We start from the raw sequence: 22,300 nt of genomic DNA on the forward strand, positions 1-22,300 counted from the left end.
ATCTCAGAAAAAAGAACCCTAAATCAAAAAACAATCACGATCTACAACCCTTGATCGAACCCCATATATCGATTTAGATCCCTTACTCGAAACCCCCAATTTTTTTTTCGAAATCGAATAATTGCTTCCCACCCCAAATTCGACCCAATAAAGCTATAAACCTACAAGGTACTCACCTACGCTCGTGGATAGAAGAGCTCGTCGTCGATTACGTGGAGAAAATCGCCGGGAATCGTCGTCGCACGAAAAGTCGCCTCTCACGGTGAAACCCTAGTTTTTTCAGAGAAAGGGGAAAATGAGAAGAAACACGACGTGGCCCGGCTTTCCTCCTCAACGCGGAACGCTTGACCAACCAGCGTACGCCGCGTGGAAAAATCCGCCCCTTACGGGTTCATGCGCAAGGCCCGGTTCATCAAACTAATCGCATTTTTCTTTTTTTTTTTAAATCCACCGGGCTTAAGATTTCGAGCCCACGAACCTGTTATAAACCGCTAATGCGGATGGTCTAAGTGTTTTTGGTTGTTTTGATGACGACAAATAAAGTGAGACAGTTAGTGTTCGTACGTGTATGGAGACTGATAACCGTCTATGTTCCCGTCTCCTTGGGATTATGATTGTCATGCACAACCAAAAGAGTGAAATAGTTATTACACGTGACAAAGCTACTCACATGATTTTTAGATTTTGTAATAAATCAAAATTGGTTATAGTATTTGATAAAAATTTCTTCTTTCTGTGTGATCAAGGTTCCCTAATTGGGACTGTGTAGTATTCTACACGTCTCTTATATAGCTACACTTATTTTCGCCACGTTTTTAGGTGTTTTTTGGTTGTTTTTTGGTTGATTAATTATACGGATTTATTTTCACCTGTTCACATTGTTGTTGTTGTTTCATTTTACATGTGTGACAAATTTCATAGCGGGAATCGACCACAGATAATAGTAAATCATACAGAGAAAATGGCTTTTGCTGACCGTCTTTCAGGAATCAAATACAGTACAAGGTGATATGAATATTTTACTTTATTTATGTTTTTTTTTTGTTAACGAGGTGTTGACCTTGCGGCCCCCCACCTAGGTCCGGCGCCAGCCTTTGTCTGTACCTTGTTACGGGCCCTGGACACGCCTCCCCCTCCCCGCGAGTCGAACAGCTGACCTCCCCTCCCCAAGGAGGTAGTACCACTGGACTACGAGGTCCTGGGTTACTTTATTTATGTTGCAAGTTATTTTCACATGGGTGCGACTCGATGAACTTTCTTTTTTTCTGTAAATACCATTTATAAAATATTCCTCCTCCCTTGAAAGAGACATCAGTCTTACAGATAAAATAAAGAAAACGAAGCTTACAAAATACACACATGTAAAAAAAAGAAGAAGATAGAAAACCTTTACACGCGCCTCACGCGCTCGAAGAAATTCTCTCAACTTGAGATCCACTTCCTTTCTCCTCCTCCGTCCCTCTCAGCGGCGACGGCCCCTCTCTGCCGCCATGGCGAAAAAGAAACCTCCCAAAAAGCGTCCACCAAACCGCAACAGTCCCAGATCTAACCCTCCATCGCAGCAAAAGTCCCCTCACTTACATAATATGCATGCTTAAGTAGAGTCAGGCGGAACCCTTTCCCTTCGATTGAGAAATCGGTGCCTCAGTCAACCCCAACCACTGTCATCGCGCATTGTAGCGATTCTCCAAGGAAAGGTGACCATGCTACTGTAATTTCTCCGTCTCCAACTTGTGACTCTGCTTCCAAAGACGTGGAATCCCCAATCCATGAAACCCTAGCTACAGTGACTCAGAATGTTCCTGCAGCTACTGCGAATCCTCCGGCCTTGCCTCGTTAGGAAGCCCGGTTACAAAACAGAAGGAATCGGTCCCCTCTTTTGAGCAGACTCGTTCTTCAGCAGAGTTTTGGAAAGGATTTGTAAAACCTTCACAAGTCAAGCTCCAGCCCAAAGAAACCCCCTTCCTCTTGGAATCAGGAGAAGCGTGTATCACCATCCCGAATGCCGTGGTGGAAAAGAACAAGAAGGCTTGGGAATGTTTCATTCTGGGTCAGTTCTATGAAGAACCTCTGGCACGTGGAGCTGTTCATGCCATTGCTAATGGTATTTGGAGCAGGCAAAGGAGAGATATTTCAGTATCTAAAATGGAAGGAAATGCCTACCTATTTCGAGTACCTTGTCCTAATGCCAGGCGCAGAATCCGTAGCCAAAGTATATGGCAGTTTGATGGACAAACTATGTTTGTTGCAAAGTGGGCTCCGGGTATCCAGCAAATGAAACCTGAACTCGAGATGGTGCCCGTATGGCTTGAGCTCACTGGTGTTCCTCTACAATTTTTCAACTCTGACGCTCTCCAAGAGATTGTGGGAATCGTGGGCCACCCGGTCTGTTTGCATCCTTCAACGGAGAACCTTACAAATATAGAGGTTGCAAAGGTCTATACAGTAATTGACCCGAGGAAAGAGTTGCCTAAATTTGTAAATGCAAGATTTGAATATGGAGTGACAAGAAGAATTGGTGTCTCCAGCCCCTGGCTTCCCTCGCAATGTTCTTTCTGCAAGAAATTGGGTCACACCATAACTCGTTGCAAGTCTGCTCCTCGTACCTGTACTGCGTGCAACTCAGTCAGGCACACAACAGAAAATTGTCCAAGAGGCCTAAACATCCCCTCGAAAGACAAGATTAAAGATAAAGGAAAGGCGCCAATCAAAAGCCTTCTCCCTATTGTCCCTCAGCCAAAGCGAGTTTCACAGCCAAAACGAGGTTTTCATACCACGCCAATTTATAGGGAAGTGCGTAAGATTGCAGCGCCTCCTCTGGCTTCATCAGCGCTTCAAACAGCTTCTGTTGAGGCTTCTCTACTTGCCTCCCCCGTGACCCCTGATCTGGGCACTATTACTACAGTTTATGATCTAAATACACTACAAGAAAACAGGTCGTTTCCGACTACGGTATTAGTCGGTATTCAGTCGGTAAATGGTCATTTCCGACTGATTGACGACTGATAAGAGTCGTCGTAATATACCTCGTCGCTAAATATTTTAGTCGTAAAACAGTCGGTATTTAGCGACTGTTTGACGACTATTATGATCAGTCGTAACTTCAGTCGGTAATTAGTAGGGCATATGGCGACTGATTTACGACTTATTTAGTGACTATTCTACGATGGCTTAGTGACTGAATTTAACGACTGCGTATAGCGACTGAATTTAACGACTGAGTTTAACGACTGCATTTAGCGACTGATTACACGACTGACTTAGTGACTAACTATCTCTGTAGGAAAACAGTCGGTATATTACTGCTACCGAATCACGACTGATTAGCGACTGAAATGCTTAAAATATACGACTGATTTCGCGACTGATATGCGACTAATTACCATATTTTTTTGGCTGTTAAATATATGATTTTGGTGTATTGTTTTTCTTGTCCATGATTTGTTATTTAAATCTGCTATTAGTACTACTAAAAACGATTTTGAAATCATAAGAGTTTTAAATACATGTACCATACACAAACAAAAGAACTCCATAACTTAGGAGTATTCAAGTTTCAAACAGAAAGAACTCCAAAGAGTTTACAAGTTTCACACATCCAAAAGGTAGTTTTTCACATAGGAGAAGGGACCTAAACATGATGGGGATCAGATGAAGCTGTTTCTTTGGAGATGAAGTCCAAGAATCTCTGGTCTGTGGTGGCGATGTACTTCCGAACCATTAACAACTCATCGATCGTAGCTTGCTGAGTAGCTATAACTCTGGAACGCTCTTCCTCAACCATTGCCGCAGCAGCAGCAGCTTGGGCACGATCTTCCTCAGCCTTTGCAAGAAGAGCAGCTTGTTCTTTGATTTGGCGTTGAGCTTCTTCAAGTTGCTGTTGCATTTGGATGAAAGAGGACAAGCTTCTTGGGTCATATGCCACTTCATTAAGTTGGTTCTTCAAGCTTCCAAGGCCATAAATTTGCCCCCTGTCATTGGTGAAAGTGGCCTATAACAAGCAATAACAAGCAAGACTATATCAATAACAAGTGAGAGACTATTATGAATGCAAAAAAGAAAATGTTGAGTAAGAAACCCAACCTGAATAAACAGCTCATTCTCCTCTTCTATTGATAGTGGTGGATGCTGCCCAGTCTCGGTGTGATCATCAGTCTCAAGGGTGGCCAACTTAGCTTCTTTTTGCTTCTTGAAAGCCTCAATAACTTGTTTAGCTTTGAAATCAATAAAGGTTCCATCTGACTTTGTATGAGCTCTGATGAATACTTCACCAAAGCTCACTGGTCTTCCCAATTCAACAACCTGAAGTAAAATGGAAGAAAAGATCAGTATAAAATGTTTAAAAACCAAACAGACTTATCACAATGAACAGATAAGAAGTAGGGACTCACCATCTCTTGGTGGAGCTGCATATAAGACTTCTGGCCAGAGTTATGTGTGTGAAAGCCAAGACCTTGACGGTCAGACATTCTAGATGCTGATGCTGTAGCACTCTTTGCAACCGCAGCGTCAGTGTCCCAATAGTCGGTCATTAGTTTCCAGAGTGTGTCGCCTATCCAATTAGGCTGCTGCCGAGATGTCCTTACTTCGCTGACCATGTCTTTCATTCGTAGAAGAGCAATGGCCTCGAAATGTTCTTGCACAACACCAGTCAATGATGGATCCCATGTGTGAGTTTTCTACAAATGAACATAGAAGATACTAGTTAGCCATCAAAAACCAAAGAATTAAAAAAACAGTGTGTAATAAACTTGTTCAAAAAACAGAGAAGAGACAGAGAAACTTACGGCAAATTCCAGAAAGTAGCATTCTTGTCTGTCTCTAGGCACACGAGTCCAGCTGTAGAAAGGCTTATTAAACTTGTTCTTTAAAATCTTGGTAATCTTTCTAGACAAGCTCGACTTGTCATACCCAAACCTACAAACATATAATTATCATCAGTACAAATTTTTAAATTAAATTTCTAAAAGAAGACAAGCAAAGAACATAATTGATCAATAACCAATAAGCAATGAATCATCAAAGAATCATCAACAAATCTATATTCCTGAATCATCAACAATTGTAAGAAAGGAAGACAAAATACCATGTGGTTCCAGGCTCAAGGTTGCGAGACAGGACAATTGTGTTCTTCGCTCGACCTGGCTGGTTTAGGAGGGAGTTCAAAAGATCCATATGGTCAGAGGCGAGATTAGGTTGAACCGGAGCCTCTACATCGGACATATCCTCCTCCTCCTCCTCATCTGGAAAACGAGAATTTTGTGCTTCAGAACTGTGAGGCGATTGAGATGCTCGAACTGGAGCCGGTTGACTTGGAGGAAGTGTGTTCATACGTTCAGTCGAGTGAGTTTGTCGCTGTTGAGGTTGAGACGTCGCAGCAGCTGGAGTGAGAGGCGACGGAGCTGATTGAGAAGGTGGGAAGTTCGTTTCCGGAAACAGCTTTCTCGGAGGAGGATAATCGCGAACAGATGGGAGAGGATTGTTCTTAGGGAGAGGTTTGTTCTTAGGGAGAGGTTTGTTCTTAGGGAGAACGGGTGGGATCGACGGAGATGGATCCCTCGGTATGAAGTCATACTGAGCTGGTAAAGTAGCTGGGCGTTGTGTAACCCGAGAGGAGTTGGGTTTGACGGTATTCCGCTTCCTCTTTCCACCCATCTTCGGAGACAGATGCTGGAGAGATCGGGATCGGCGGGAGAGATCGAGATTGTGACCGGTGGGAGAGATCGAGATCGAGCTCGGTGGGAGAGATCGAGATCGAGACCGGTGGGAGAGAGTGGCCGTCGAGATCTGTGGGAGAGATTGAGATCGAGATCGAGATGGAGATGGAGATTGAGATCGTGAGAGAGGGGCTCTAGATTGAGAGTGAGATTAGGGTTTTTTTGTTGGTTCTGTTTCTTCTTCCGCGAAATTAGAAGAGATGAAATAAAATTTTGGGCTTTGTTAACGCGGGCTTTAAGTCTAAAAATTTTGGGTTTTCCCGGTTTAGATCATCAGTCGCCAATCAGTCGGAATTCAGTCACCATTTTTTAAAATGAAAATTAAATTGAAATTCAATATCAAATTATAACCAAATATTTTCGCGGTTCAATAATTTTTTGGAGGCAAAACCGAATTTTTGGCTTAATAGTCGGTAATAAGTAGGTAATCAGTCGTTAAATTTGCAAATAAATTTGAAAATAACTTAGTACGGTTCATCTTCATCTCCATCTTCATCATCATCTGAAGATGATAAATTACATCGGAATTCATCATTAGGTTCTGCATCTGCCACATCGAAATCAATATTGATCGGTTCTCCAGGAGCATGTACCAAATGGTCGACTTCAAGGTCTTCAACTGTGGTCATCAAAACAGCATCATAGTTTTCTTGTTGCAAAGTCACCGGATCTTTGTCTTCATATTCTCCAAAAATGATTCTCCTCGGATTCACTTTTAGAACATTGAGCCAAGACTGCTTCGGTTTTCTTACATATGGATATGGAATATAACAAACTTGATCTGCTTGAGATGCTGTTAAGCAAAAATAAATATAGTTAATAAAAATATAAACAATAAGTATATATATACAAACGTACCTAGAATAAATGGATCATATTTGTAGTATTTTCTCGATGAGAGAACATCCACTATTCCGCCATTTTTCCGCCGAGTGCCTCTACCAATAACAGGGTCATACCACTTACACTTAAAAAGTGTGATTTTCAAATCGACTATACCCTCGTACTTGATTTGTATGATATCTGTTAAGATCCCATAGTACTGAGATTCATCAGCTGCATTTGTATAACTCTCTCCTTTAGCACATACTCCATAGTTGCAAGTCTTTCGTCCCTCACCATGCGTTTGGGTATGAAACAGAAAACCTCGAGTGAAATAAATTGGCCAGGTTTTGGCTTTATTCACGGGTCCTTGTACAAACTCTTTAACCCAAGCAGGAAAAGGATGTGTTTCGCTCCAGTGAGTAACCTGTAAATATATATACACAAGATTAACACTATGTAAAATTAAGTATTATAATAGTATAACTGAGACGTACATAATCTTTCACCCATATATGATATTCCTCAGCTCTCTTCGTGGAGAGATCTCTTTCAGAAAGGTCTGGATATTTTACAGAAAGAAAATCTTCGAACATGCTATATTAGAGCAACAAAATTAAAATATGAGAAGGTATGCATTTGTTAGATTAGTGTGAGAAATATAAGGTATGGATTTAATTTGTCAAATTATATATACCTCTCAAATGGCTGAAAATAATCACAATTTCGCAAAACATAAGCATGTGCGCATAGATAATCTTTTTCGGAAAGCCAAATTTCTTGCATTTCCCCGCTTGGACGACCTACCTGAATAAATATATCTGGTACTCCTTCAAAATGATATACAGGGACTTCACCTACTTCAAATCTTGTAAACCTACCATATTAGGACAAGAGATCCACATTTTAGAAGAAAACATATAAATACACATGAAAAGGCGAACATGTAACTAATTATAACATTTACCTCGATTTCGTTTGTATACTGTCAGAGAAGTAGTGTTCTGAGAAATAAGCAATCTCAGCATTGATATATGCTTCAACTATCGACCCTGCTGCATGGCTTTTGTTCGTTGCGTTCGCTTTCAACTTCTTAAAATATCTTTCGAAAAGATACATCCACCTATATTGCACGGGGCCTCCTAGTTCAGCTTCATAGGGGAGATGTATAGTCAAGTGCTCCATCACGTCAAAAAAAGATGGTGGAAAGATCTTTTCCAAATTGCATAGTATCAAAACAATATTTTGTTTAAGTTTTTTTAAGCGATTTTTTTGCAAAGTTCTCGAGCAAAGGTCACGGAAAAATAAACCAATCCCTGCAATATATAAACAAATTTAAAATCGTTAATAACCCAACTTATAAACACTCTTCGAAATGTAATATATCATGAAACTATAATTAATTAATTAATTTGTACCTGATAAAGCAAGATGGACGTTCTCGTCTAGGAGTTCTGCACATATAAATGGAAGTAGCCTCTCCATAAACACATGGCAGTCATGACTCTTCATGCCTGAAAACTTGCGCTTCTCTATATCAACACAGTTAGCTAAGTCGGAAGCATAACCGTCTGGAAATTTTACCCCAACTTTCACACATTCCAATAAACTTTTTCTTGCGCTCTCTCCCAGTGTGTAGGGAGGAAAAGGAGCTTGACCATGACTATCAACATGTAAGTGTTGCCGATCACAGAGAAGTTCTATATCCAATCTTGACTTGATTGTGTCTTTCGACTTACCCTTCACACTCATAAGAGTATTCATGATGTTGTCGAAAAAATTCTTCTCAATATGCATAACATCAAGATTATGTCGAAGATTTAGGTCCCTCCAGTACGGCAACTCCCAGAATATGCTTTCCTTGTGCCAGTTATGTTCCTTCCCATATCCGGGTTTCTTCTTATCGTGACCATTTCCACCGCACTGGGACGTTTTTGGTGGATTGACACCTTTTAACCGCTCAGAATAAACTTGCTCACCACTCAAAGATTCAGGTGGAACTTCATTCATAGCATGTTTTCCCTTCAAGAAGTTCTTTCTGTTCTTCCTCAATGGATGGCCACGAGGAAGAAATCTTCGATGACAATCAAACCAACACGTCTTCCTTCCATTCTTCAGATAAAAAGCCTTTGTATCTTCCATACAAATTGGACAAGACAACCTACCATGAGTTGTCCATCCTGATAGCATCCCATATGCCGGAAAGTCGCTTATCGTCCAAAGAAGCACAGCCTTAAGATTAAAATTTTGATTCAAAGAGACATCGTATGCTTCAACTCCAGTAGACCACAGCTCTTTTAACTCCGCAATTAGAGGTTTGAGGAAGGTATCTAGACTAGCTCGTGGGTGATTTGGCCCAGAATTCAAAATTGTGAGAAACAAATACTCTGGATTCATGCACATACCAGGAGGTAGATTATATGGAGTCAAGATCACTGGCCACATCGAATGATTATTAGACATCCCAAATGGATTGAATCCATCCGTAGATAAGCCGAGATAAACATTACGGGGTTCCTCTGCAAACCGGGGATGTTGATCTTGAAAGTGTTTCCACTCTGCTGCATCTGACGGATGAGACATTTCACCCTCCTTTGCTTGGTGCTCTGCATGCCATCTCATTGCTGCTGCTGTCTTCTTGCTCTGATACATTCTCTTCAATCTGTCAGCAATAGGTAGATACCACATACGACTATATGGCACTTTGGTTCTACGTCGTTCGCTTCTAGGCTTCCATCTTGGTGCATCACAAAACTGACACTTATCCCACCTTTCATCCTCTTTCCAGAAGATCATACAATTGTTAACACACACATCAATTTTATAGTACGGGAGACCCAAATTGCGCATCAATCTTTCTGTCTCGTAATGTGAACCAGTTGATTGGTTTCCAGCTGGTAAATAGTCTGTCAACATTTCACATACCGAATCAACGCACTTTTCACTCAAATTATAATCCACCTTATTTTGCATGATCCTAGAAGCCAATGATAATTGCGAGTGACCTTCTCGGCAACCATCATATAAAGGATTTTTCGCTCCTTCTAACAAGTCGTAGAATTTCTTCGAGTGATTGCATTCCGGATCTACTGCATTTTGATAACTATCACCATGTTGATAGTTATCAAAACTCACATTATCTCGAAATGCATCATTCACCATTTCCACATATCTATCTTCTACTGCATTACCAATGTGATCTTCACTACCACTTAAATGCGTCGGATTAGCATAACTTGTTCCTAAATCCATATCGAGTTCTTCTCCATGCTTGTACCACACATAATAGTCGAGCATAAACCCTTTACTATATATATGTTTCAAAATTCGATGCCCCGGGAGAAATTTCTCATTCTTGCAAACACTGGAAGGACAAAAGAATTTACCATTATTATCCTGTGTTAGAGGCTGACTGTTTGCAAATGTCATGAATTGCTCTACTCCCGTTGTGAACTCTTCCGAGAAATTCCCCGTTTCTTCATCGATCCTCTTGTACATCCAATCTCGAAAGTTAGTGTAGTTGTAATTACCTCCCATTATGTGACTGAACGTTTTTTTCTGACTTTTTTATTCTTTCAAGCATCGCACGAAGAAAAAATGACTCGGTTGGGTGTATATATAGAAAATGTTTCCGACTGTTTTCCTACTGATTTACGACTGAATTTGCCGACTGATATATTTGGTCGTAAAAGGTTGTTACACCAAACTAGTAACGACATTCACGTGTTTTATACCGGTTTTTGACGACCGAAATGTGACGGTTTCACCTAATATATATCAGTCGCTAAACAGTCACTATATTTCCCGACTAATTACCGACCGATGCTTACCGACTACACATTAGTCTGTAGTCAGTCGCTAATAAACGACTAGGTTTCTACTGAATTCTGTAGTCGTTATTTGGCGACTGATTACCTACTGTTTTATTTCGGTCGTAGCAAAGTCGCTAATCAGTCGGTATATTTAGCGACTACATAATCAGTCGGTAAAATCAGTCGGCAAAAACGTGTTTTCTTGTAGTGATAGAGGGAAGCTTTATGTAGATTTCACAGGACTGGCTGATGCTCAATTGGCCTCTCCCGCTGCTTCAGGTGAGTCCTCCTCAGATATGGAGATTACTTCTGAGGATGAAGACGATCCGGATGATCATCATGATCAGTTCATTGATGTTATTTCTAAGCGCTCCAAGAAGCAGGCTAAAGAAAAAGAGAAATCGAAGGCTGGGGTTAGAGGCCCTTTAATCCTCTAATTTTTCTCCTCTTATATGGATATTTTTTTGTTGGAACATAAGAGGTTTTAATGATTATGTAAAGCGGTGTGGTTTTAGAAAATGGTTCAAAAAACATAAACCTATATTCGGAGGTCTCATTGAGACACATGTACAGCCGGTTAAAGCTGCGACTATAGTATCTCGTACGCTTCCGGGTTGGTCTTTTGAAAATAACTACGGGTTCTATGATCTTGGGAAAATCTGGCTTCTTTGGCACCCTTCTGTTCAAGTTACTGTCCTCTTTAAATCCCTTCAGATGATCACTTCCCGTGTCAAGTTACCGATTGTTTCCTCGGAGTTTATTCTCTCGATCGTATATGGCTCCAACTGTTGCTATGAAGACGTTCACTCTGGTCTGAGATAGATATGGTGGCTTCTAGTTCTCATACGATTTCTACTCCTTGGCTGATCCTTGGAGATTTTAATAAAACTATTGCAGTGTCCGAGCACTCTAATGGTGACTGTATTGGCTCGTCTTGAGGCATGCGTGAATTTAAAGATTGTCTGGATCGTTGTGAGTTGTCGGATCTCCAGTATAGAGGTAATACCTTCACTTGGACAATTAGGCGAGTATCTAAGAAGCTAGACATGATCTTGGTTAATGACGTCTGGTTGCAATCATTCCCTGAGTCACTAGGTATATTTGGGGTGCTTGGTATATCTGATCATGCTCCAACTTGTTTGTTTATGGATCAACATAGGCCTAAGCAGAAGTGGCCTTTCAAATTCTTTGCGCACTTAAACTGCCATCCTGAGTTCATGGAAATTATCAGAGGCTGTTGGCATGGTTTTTCCTTTGAAGGCTCCCGTCAATTATCAATTTCCAGGAAGCTAAAAGAACTCAAACCGATCATCAGATCCTTCAGTAAGGAGAATTTTTCTAACCTGGAGAAAAGAGTTGAAGAGGCCTTTGCTGCCCTCACACAATGCCAGGAAGTCTCTCTCACAAATCCCTCAAGCTCTGCTGCTGTGCCTGAGGAGGAAGCTCATCATAAATGGCTAGTTCTAGCGTCTGCTGAGGACTCTTTTCTAAGGCAGCGCTCGAGGATTCAGTGGACCTCTTTAGGTGATGCTAACACAGCTTTCTACCACAGGTCTATCAAATCCAGAAGGGACATTAACCAGATCGATTTCTTCATTGGTGATGATGACTCCATTATTGACTCTCTAGATGAGATTAAGGCTCACGCTGTCTCTTACTACAGCAATGTCTTGGGTGGTCCAGTGACCCCAACTACCTCTTCGCCCCAACTGATCTCAGACCTTGTACAATTCAGGTGTTCTCATGAATCTATTGCAGTTCTAAAGTCTCCCTTTTCTGGGTTGGACATTCAGAAAGCTTTCTTCTCCTTGCCGTCGAGTAAGGCCCCAGGGCCTGACAGATACCCCGGATACCCCGGATAATTTTTTAAAGCTCATTGGTCTACTCTGGGTAAAGATATGATTGATGGGGTCCAGGAGTTCTTCTCCTCGGGTCGTATTTTACAGCAATTGAACTCCACTATTATATCTCTTGTGCCCAAGAAAACAAACGCCTCTCATATCTCCGATTTCAGACCAATATCCTGCTGCAACTCTGTCTACAAGGTCATCTCAAAGCTTTTAGCGAACAGACTTAAGACAGTTTTGCCTCAGATTGTTTCAAACGCCCAATCTGCGTTTATTCCCAGAAGATTGCTTGTTGAGAATGTGCTTCTTGCAACTGAGCTGGTACAAGGTTACAATTGGAAATCAATCTCCAAACGATGTATGCAAAAGGTTGATCTGAAGAAAGCTTTTGATACAGTGAATTGGGGATTTATTTTGAACACTCTTGAGGCTTTGGGCTTCCCTCCTGCCTTTAGAAACCTGATTGAGCAGTGCATCACTACAACAAGGTTCTATGTCGCAATCAATGGGGAGCTGTGTGGTTATTTCAAAGGTTTGAAAGGGTTAAGGCAAGGTGACCCTCTTTCTCCTTATCTCTTCGTGTTGTGCATTGAAGTCTTCTCTCAGCTGTTGAATTCAAAGTACATGGATGCTTCAATTGGACATCACCCGGATGCATTGAACCCGAGCATCACTCACCTAGATTTTGCTGACGACATTATGATTTCTTTGATGGTGAAAGATCCTCCTTAGACTGTATTTCAGACACTTTCGACTTTTTCTCTGGATGGTCGGGTCTCACTCTGAACATGATGAAGACTGAATTATACACAGCAGGTGTGACCCAGACTGAAACGACTGATCTTGCAAGCCTTGGCTTCACCCTTGGGTCACTCCCTGTCCGCTATCTTGGCCTCCCTCTAATGCACCGTAAACTTCGCCTCTCTGATTATAGGCCACTCATTGATAAGCTGACTGGTTGTTTCACAAACTGGGCAAACAGAACACTATCCTATGCAGGGAGGAAGCAGTTGATCTCATCAGTCATATATGGAACAGTCAACTTTTGGACTTCAGCTTTTATACTCCCTAAAGGATGTCTTAAGCGTATACAAAGTCTTTGTTCAAGGTTTCTCTGGAGTGGTAACATTACAGGACCTGTTCAGTACAAAGTTGCCTGGAACACTTTTTGTCTTCCAAAGAAAGAGGGAGGGCTGGGGCTGAGAGATTTCGACAGATGGAACAAGACTTTATGCCTAAAATTGATCTAGTTATTGTTTGCTGATAGCACCTCATTATGGGCTGCTTGGATAAAATCTAATAGGATCAAGGAGGAAAGTCTTTGGAGCTGTGACGTAGAGAAAGCGGAATTATGGACTTGGCGTTCACTTCTTCACTTGCGGCCACTGGCTTCTCGGTTCTTGCGGGCTAAGTTGGGTGATGGGAAAAGAATCAGTTTCTGGTGGGATATATGGACTCCTCTGGGCAGGTTAATTGAGATCTTTGGTGATGAAGGACTGAGAGAGTTATCTATCCCTTCTTATGCTTCTGTTTCAGACGCCTGCAACTCCAATGGTTGGCGACTGAGAGGAGCTAGATCACCTTCAGCTGAAGCACTTCAAATCTACTTAACGACAATACCGTTGCCCAATTCTAATACCACACCGGACACTTTCTATTGATGACAAGCCTCTAAACAAATTCTCCACTAAGCTTACATGGGAAGTACTTAGGCAAAGGTTCACACACCAACCTTGGTCTTCTCATGTCTGGTTCAGAGGTGCTATACTGAAGCACTCGTTCCTTATGTGGCTGGCTCAACTGGACAGGTTGCCCACAAGATCTCGCCTCTTTAGTTGGGGTCTCAATATCCCAACTTCATGCTGTCTTTGTGATGCCTTCATTGAAAATCGTGATCATCTGTTTTTGCGATGCGAATGGAGCAGTGAACTTTGGAACATCTGTCTTCGAAGATTGGGATATCTCCACTCGGGATTTCACACTTGGACGTCTTTCTCTGAATAGCTAAACCTGGAAGACTTCACAGCCCCAATTCTTCTCAAGCGTCTCGTCTCTCTGGCAACCATCTACGCTATTTGGTCTGAAAGAAACAAGCGCTTACATGACAACATCTCTACACCTTCGGTTATAGTTTTCAAGCAGCTAGACCGTTACATCAGAGACACAATTATGTCTAAGCGAAATCAGAAGCAGAGTCGTGGCCTCATGCAGCATTGGCTCCTTAAGGATTAGCGTCCTTGGATCCATCTATTAATCTTAATGCTTTACCTTGTTTTTATTCTTTTTGGCAAGGTAGATCATTCTCTGTTTTAACTTTTTGTAAAATTACAAACTCTTTCCACTTATAATGGTATTCACATATTTGGCAAAAAAAAAAAATACACACATGTGAAAGATGCATAAGTGAGATAAATCTAGCTAAGGCTGGAAATACTTAAACCAAGTAGTAAGATAGTATTCTTGAGTGATGATGGATTGGGGTCTACGAGCTGGAAGACTCGATGAATTTTTCACTTGAATATATCATTTTCATTTTTTTACTAAATCATTTTCATTTCATGGCCAATATTTTTTCACAAAGATCGTTAACATTAGTATTGGAGGTTTGTGCAACAGTTTTCCAACATTAAAAAGGTTTTTTTTTTCGGTGCACAAATTCATTAAACTTAGACGAGGCCTCAGTCCAAGGTCTGGCCCAAACGTTGGGTCCATTACACTAGAATTTCCTAAAGTGGGTTTTGCCAAACGATCGGTATCAACATTATAACAACGAAAAAAATGAAGAAATGAGATATCGACAAAACCATAAGAGAACTGTTGGATATCTTTCACAATACCATAGATCTCTTTGTTCTAGATGTTGTTGTTAATAGCTCTAACGAGAGTTGAGTTGTAAGAGAGCATCTTGAGTGTTGATAACTCAAGGTTCACTGCGGTGAGAAGAGCGGATCGAAGCGCTAGAGCAGTGTCCTGCGTGGTCGATCCTCCCTCGGGTGTTGCTTGATCCGGATTGTCTTATGAAGATCCAAGCTTTGGCTATGCTCATTGAAAAGCTTGATTTGGCCATGCAGTCCATTAAATAACCCTGATCAACTTCAATACTGACGATGATACTCCGGGAGACTAGGTGAATCTCAAATGTGCCGGAGAACATATTGTTCAACTAGAAAGACGGTTGCATACTTGTGACTGAGGCTAGAAGATGATGAGCTATTTATGCTGGCTTGGTTTGAGAGCGGGGATGGAAACTCCACTAAGGTGTCTTGGAAAAAGAGAGATGTGCCATGAACTCCGGTTCTAGAGAACTCGTTGGTAAGAACAAATGCTACAATTACCAAACAAATAAAGAGTCTCATTGTGACAGTTGTTGGCGTGAACATGAAGTGTGGGGTCAAACCATAAAGGAGACGATTAGGTGAGTCGGAGATAGACAGAGGATTAAGGGTGAGTGTGCAGCACCGGTTACAGCTCACAGATAATACAGACCTCAAGAATCCAATTTCACTTCTCGGAGCTACCAAAAGAAACTGCCTTCTGTTTAGATATGTAGGGTCAGCATCAAGGTCTTCATAGCAGTCGTATCGGAGCCAAGAAGCTTTAACGGGACCGAGGCTGAGCCGCTGGTCATCAAGATCGGTTAAGCTATATATGAAGCACACAACGACTGTATGGAGTACAATAATGCACTTGTGAGGCAAAGGATCAAAGAATCACAAAGGAGGAGCTGGTGAGACATAGATGGTGTAAGTCTGATGGAGTCCGTACGTAGAGGTACAAAGGGTAAACAGACGGATACGACGAAGACGAAATCAGCCTTACAGGTGCCATAACCTGTGACAGGGGCGGAAACAAGGCGGAGAGAGCACTAGCCGGGGGAGACAAAGGCGGGGATACAGATTATGTCAGAGTCTTTGGAGACCAGACCAGATATTTGAAGAACAATGAGCACTTTCGAAGAAAAACGGTTGGAGAACTTAGTGTATACAGCTCTGTGCTTTCGGTGCAAGGCGAAGGAGGATGTGGTGTTGCAGGGGTCGATCCAGTGATGCTTCTGTAGAGAAGATACGTCGTAGCAAAGTGTTGGAGCTCAATTTTAATACATGTGTTAAAATTAGAGTTTGTTTGAATGAGAAATGTTTGTCCTAAGATTGTTGCTTTAATAGCACAAAATGGATAATGTGGAGAAGTCTAACAAGGTTGCTAACCTTAGGCAATTATAGAGAAATGTGAATCAATACTAAACCAAGCGCCCACACCAAGTTGAGTTAATGTAACCTCGGACTTGAGTTCGGTTTAGATAACGGTTCGGGTATATAGATCATGATCCAACAACCGATATTTTTATGTCAAAGTTTTATTTTATGTAATTGATCACTACATAAACAAAATTTTGAGTATAAAAATGAACAAATCTTTTTGAGAATAACCTTGGTCAAAAGTCATTAATTTTTGTTAAGAATGAGACTTGGTCACCAAGCTAAAAAGTCTCTTTAATTTCTGATTAATTTTGTGGTTAATGCCAAAAATTAATTCAATATTTATCTCCACTAAGACCAAAAACGTTTTTGGCATCTTTCCTAAGCCATATAATGCTTCCTCTCATTCTACTAACATAGACGGTGAAAAAAGTGAACAACAACAATCTCTTCCACTCTTCTCTTTATTTATTTTTCATTTTTTGATAAGAGTACACATAGAATAAAGATTTGCTAGACTTTTTATTCAAGTGATGTGAATAGATGATGCAGTTTTATCATGGGACTCTAATCGCCATACAACTGTCACACTACGGGGCATTTTTTGAGTTAAGGAAAGAGATTCCTAAGTCTCGACTCTGCAAAAACTCATTGTCCATTAATCCATGATATTTTTGTATTTATTCAATGTTCTTTATAATCTATCTCACAATTATTCAGATTGTGCCCCCTTGTAAATTAAGGTCCTACACAAAGCTGTGTTCCGAAACTTTGGGCACATGTCGGAGCCTTGGAGAGACTCCGGAGTTTTTCAGATCTAAACGAAGTTTACGACAGGAACCGGCACCGATTGAGAGAAACTGAACACCACACTGAGGATGGCTGGGCTCACTTCTTCCCAGAGTTGGAGAGCACGAGTTCATCAAGTGAGGAGAACCGGTCGAGGAAGCAGATTGATGATAACCAAAGGCGGATCAGTTTTATATTACTCATGTGCATTAATATTTAAAATTTTGAAAATAGTAATTATTATGATATAAACGGACTACTTGTTTTTCATAGGAAAAAAAATGATTTGTTTTAATATTTACGAAATGGTAAAAATGATTTTATACTGTTTTATATCATATTATTTGTATTAATTTATATATATACAATAAATTATGGATAAAATTAATTAAGTGTTTAGTTTAAGAAATAATTTATTAAGATATATTGTCATTTGAAACAATCATTAATGTTGACAATAAAAAATTAATTGATTGTATTTTTAAGGAAGTTTTTGTTAAAAATAATTAATGCTAAAAATTAGGATTAGTTAGTTTCTAACGGCATTAGGTGTAATTAAAAAGTTATTTCAAGGATTAGTTCATATTGGCACGTAAACTTTAATAAGATTGAAGAGTTATTAATATTTAATTTGAACTTACCATTTTAATAGATTAATATATGGGTTGATTGGAAATTGTTTTAGGTGTTTTGGATAATTATTTTGTTCTTGTTAATCAATCACGCTTTATCTTTAAAAATAAGTTAGAGTTTGACCCGCGCAACCGCACATGTATTTGTTTTCAGTTTAAATTTTTGTGATGTTACTATATGTTATAAGATAAACATGTAAATTTAGACGTATTGCATAATTGTTAATAAGTCCAAATATTAATTACATTGGGTAATTTTACTTTGTGTGATTTAACCAATATTGAGTATCATATAAACAAACCTAACATATATATATATATATATATATGAACACCCGTGACCGTGAGGATGTGATTTTTATATATGAACACCAAGTACTTGGTGCTTGCAGGATTTTTTTCTTCAAAAGGATTAACTAACATATGTATATGTTTTGTATACATGTGTTTTATATAACTGGAATCAAAAATATTGTAAAGATACTTTACTCACCTTCCACCACTCATTTGTTTGTGTTGACGTAAACATTTTTAACTATATTTTCAATGTTTATTTTCTTGGCATGATATCGCACATCATCAAGAAACAATATACTCCTAATGGACTAAGACATTATTCAAGGTGAACATCAAAAACAAAAAGAAGGTCAGTAATATACTTATTGAATACTTTAAAGAATATCTAATTGACTAGATGATAATCCGCGCACATGCGCCGTGACTTTTTTTATGTTAATGTTTGTTCATTAAATAGTTTTAACATTTTGCAACTACAATTTTATCGATTGTAAATATGACGAATACAAATGTTGGTCTCTTAAATGTATAATCGTTGTTAAAGAGTTAACGATTACAACTCATTTTAATTATTTTTAACACTTCATATGCACAAAAAGAAAACAGATTGTGGAGCATGTGGTCAGAATGGTTTTGCGGTTGACACAAATCACAAAAACCAGATAGGAAATATCGGTTGTAAAATGACAAAAGTGGATTAGGTTTTCTGCTCTCGTTTTGTTTACTATTGACTCTCCATAAGTGATTTAATTTTCTACCTCTAGAAAATTGTGCTTTCACTTTTTTTTTGTTTCACTGATATAAGTTTTGTTTCTTTTTTAACTTCTTCTGTGAATTTGGTGAATTACATAAGTGTCAATTTAAAAACATGGACATCTATAGAAATTAGTTTCACTCCAGATACATATCTAAGAATCAATTTTTTGAAGAAAATCACCAGAAAACTCTATTCACAAGTTAGTGTTCAAATCTAATATATCAAGCTGTTATAGATTTTATAAATACATACTCAAAATATAAATGTTTGTCAAGTATATATTCACCAATTCTGTCTAAAATTCATCTAATTTTAGAACAACAAAACAAGTTACTTACTTGGTTAACCTACTCTTTTGAGGTTTAGCTACTTAAGAGTATACCGATAAAAATAATAATTTACCATTCTAGTATATGTAAACTATGTATAAACTACGAATTTTTTTACTTAAACCAGAAAACTTATAATAAATAGCCAAATAGATATTACGGAGAAACAAACATTAGACGAATGATCAAATCTTTCATTCTTCGAAAAAACTCAAAAGGAGGTGACTGAAATCTTATCATGATATTTCATTAAAATCTTTTTAAGAATAAAAATTAAGACTAAATTATTTAATCTGAATGAAATAATATATATATATATATATATAGTGCTTCTAATATTAAAAAATCACTTCGACTTGAAGAAGTGTATTTTTTAGATTGTCAAGATCAAACAACATATTAGAAACCACCTTTTTTGTCATCAACTTAAAAACAGACTCATACTGACTCTGTGAACCATATCGGTAACTCCGCATCCATGTGAATGACGAAAGACGGTTCCGTCCGGACACTTCGTGCTAGACTATCCGCCTTCAAATTCTTCGTTCGTGATACATGAATGATCTATGAGCTGAGGAAACTTTCTTGCAGGGTCTTGATATCTTCCAAATAACTTGCAAAAGCGGGTCATTCTTCTGGTTCTGAAACTATCTTCACCAATTGAGAACAATCCGTTGCAAACATAACCCGAAATTGACGCAAATTCCTCATACACTCCATTGCCCAAAGTAGCGCTTCCACCTCCGCGTGAAGAGGGGAAAGACTAGCTCTGATATTCCTTGCCCCCATCAAACCATCAAAACCTTCCATGATACTAAACCAACCTTGTCCTGAGAACCAATCATTATCTTTCCAAGAACCATTTGTAAAACACCAACGCCCTGGAATCGACGGTAAATTTGATACCTCTACATGTTGTGCTGCTCTCTGTGTGTTTAATACTTGTGCATTAGCCCAAAGTATTGCTTCTGTTTCCGCATATTTGAGCGTTTCTCTCGGGTCAACGTCTATATTACTAAAAAACTTGTTGTTCCTTCCTTTCCAAATGTACCATAGAATCCATGCAAACTGATGATCGTCCATGTTCGGTCGAACTCTCCAAAATAGATGATCCATATTTATGAAGAGAGCACTTGTGGAAAAATAGCTAGATTTGAAGGTATTTGTGACATGTCCCAAACCTTACGAGCTGGAGGACGTTCGAAAAACACATGGTTTATCGATTCCTCTGAAGCTTCACATCTGGCACAACATACATCCCCTTGTAGTCCTCTCGCTTGCAGATTCTTCTTAACTGTTATACATCTCGACACCAATTGCCATAAAAAATGCTTAATCTTTGGAGGGCACCGTACTTTCCAGCAGAACGCTTTCAGTATATCAAATATGGGTCCATACACTGCTGTTGGTTTTTCCCTATCTGGGTAAACCCGTTCTACTTGGTAGCCTGATTTGACCGTATATTTGTCGTTATTAGTGAAATGTCATCCATATCTATCCACCATATGAGTCATGCTTAAAGGTATGCTTTCCATTATTTTTGCATCCTTAGGATCCACTAAAGCCTGAATTACCTGCGAGTTCCAAGTTCGCGAGGCTGAATCAATGAGAGAGCCAACTAATACCTTTTGTATACATAAAAGTATATACATTAGAGTAAACACATAAATCAAAACCAAAACAGTTTGTTTATTTACAATCATGTTTTTGTTAAATAAATAAAAATAATCATTTTATTTATTTTGTATGGTATATAATTAAACTTTAGTGATATTGACACCGATATATATACACACTACAAAAAAAAGATCAATTTAAATCATTTAATTTTAATATTTGCATTAGTTATAAATGATGTAAAAGAATTTTGCATTATTTAAAATAGTGACTCTGAAAGTGGTGATGCAAATAATTTATATCATTTTATTAATAATTGATGTAAAAAATAATAATATTTTCATCATTTAGTTTTTTTTTTTGTTTTTTTGGTAGCAAACACCTATTATATTACTCAAACTTGTGGTGGTCTGGGTAACCAGACCGGAATAGAACAACCAACATAACATAAAGGTCTATGAAAAGAACGTGCATTCCTAGCTAACGAATCAGCAATCGCATTTTGTGTCCTTGGGAGGTAACTGATCTTGAAGTCCGAAAAACACAACCGAAGAGTTTGAATGACTTCCAGCTCAGTTGAGAAGTTAGGCCAAGCTTGTGGCTGCTCTATCATTGCAATCAGGTCCTCGCAGTCTGTCCTAAATCTCTGACAGTCGAGTGTTGTATCATGCTCTCCATTGCCCAACTTAGCGCTTCCAGTTCCGAGTGTAAAGGTGTCTCACGCCTCCTTAGATTCCTTGTTCCCATGAGCTGAACCTTTCCCAAGCTATCCTTTTAAACCCATCCCATTCCACTAAACTGAGCTGTGGAGGTCCATGAACCTTCCACCATACAAATATTACCCAAGCTTAAGGCATGTATATCTTCAGCAATCTGTAATTGTGGAGTGACATGTGTAGTTTTCCTTGCATTGTACCAAGCTTGGCACTCACTCTCAGCATACTTGACTAGCTCCAAAGGGTCTCTTCAATGCCTCTAAACAACTTGTCATTTCTAGCTTTCCAGATATACCAAATTATCCAAGAATAAGGATCTCTATCATCCTCTGGCTTCATAATATTATTCTTCCTCCAAAAAAGGTAATCCATATTAGCATAGATACTTAATACCGGGAAGATTTGAGAACTCGATGGTGTTGATGATAATGCCCAAACTTGTACAGCCGGTGGGCATTCAAAGATCGCATGAGTAACAGTTTCTTCTGGCTCTCCACATCTCGGGCAATAATTATCACATCGCATATTGCGGCGTACCAGGTTCCTTGTTACCGCTACCTGTCCTAATATTAATTGCCATATAAGATGACAGATCTTCTGTGGCGCGTTCACTAACCAAGCAAAGGCTTGGAGTTTGGTTATGCTAGGTTGAAGAACTTCAGTATCCTCATTTTCCCTCATCAAATTTGTAGCAACCCAATATCCAGACTTGACAGTATATTGTCCATTTTTAGTGTAGCTCCAGCAAAATGTATCTCGTCTATGAGTA

General features: G+C 39.3%; 3 protein-coding genes across 4 annotated transcripts; all 3 read left to right on the forward strand.

Moving 5' to 3' along the window:
* The first annotated feature begins 1,753 nt into the window (after positions 1 to 1,753).
* On the forward strand, positions 1,754 to 10,988 carry LOC125581650. Of its 2 annotated transcripts, none has more exons than XM_048747470.1 (2): positions 1,754 to 2,920; positions 10,565 to 10,988. In XM_048747470.1, exons 1-2 carry the CDS (start codon positions 2,146 to 2,148, stop codon positions 10,786 to 10,788), a joined length of 999 nt encoding a protein of 332 aa, XP_048603427.1. In that variant the 5' UTR covers positions 1,754 to 2,145; the 3' UTR covers positions 10,789 to 10,988. The 2 variants fall into 2 exon arrangements, with proteins under 2 accessions (XP_048603427.1, XP_048603426.1); XM_048747469.1 differs by having other exon boundaries at positions 1,754 to 2,917; positions 10,562 to 10,988.
* A 304-nt stretch (positions 10,989 to 11,292) lies between these two features.
* LOC125582319 lies at positions 11,293 to 12,213 on the forward strand. The gene has a single exon (XM_048748953.1). The coding sequence runs from the start codon at positions 11,293 to 11,295 to the stop codon at positions 12,211 to 12,213; it is 921 nt and encodes a 306-aa protein (XP_048604910.1).
* Positions 12,214 to 12,986: 773 nt separating this feature from the next.
* Positions 12,987 to 13,859, forward strand: LOC125582320. The gene is made up of 2 exons (XM_048748954.1): positions 12,987 to 13,306; positions 13,466 to 13,859. Exons 1-2 carry the CDS (start codon positions 12,987 to 12,989, stop codon positions 13,857 to 13,859), a joined length of 714 nt encoding a protein of 237 aa, XP_048604911.1.
* The last annotated feature ends 8,441 nt before the right edge of the window (positions 13,860 to 22,300 follow it).

Source organism: Brassica napus, chromosome C2 (genome assembly GCF_020379485.1).
Source record: "Brassica napus cultivar Da-Ae chromosome C2, Da-Ae, whole genome shotgun sequence".
Classification (NCBI taxonomy): Eukaryota; Viridiplantae; Streptophyta; class Magnoliopsida; order Brassicales; family Brassicaceae; genus Brassica; species Brassica napus.

Bases quoted from the DNA above. Each gene is read 5' to 3' on its own strand.
- LOC125581650 (XM_048747470.1), top strand. From the start codon at position 2,146: ATGGAAGGAAATGCCTACCTATTTCGAGTACCTTGTCCTAATGCCAGG. The intron at 2,921-10,564 runs CACTACAAGAAA...CTTGTAGTGATA, and splicing joins TACAGTTTATGATCTAAATA to GAGGGAAGCTTTATGTAGAT.
- LOC125582319 (XM_048748953.1), top strand. From the start codon at position 11,293: ATGCGTGAATTTAAAGATTGTCTGGATCGTTGTGAGTTGTCGGATCTC.
- LOC125582320 (XM_048748954.1), top strand. From the start codon at position 12,987: ATGATGAAGACTGAATTATACACAGCAGGTGTGACCCAGACTGAAACG. The intron at 13,307-13,465 runs GTTTCTCTGGAG...GTTTGCTGATAG, and splicing joins ATACAAAGTCTTTGTTCAAG to CACCTCATTATGGGCTGCTT.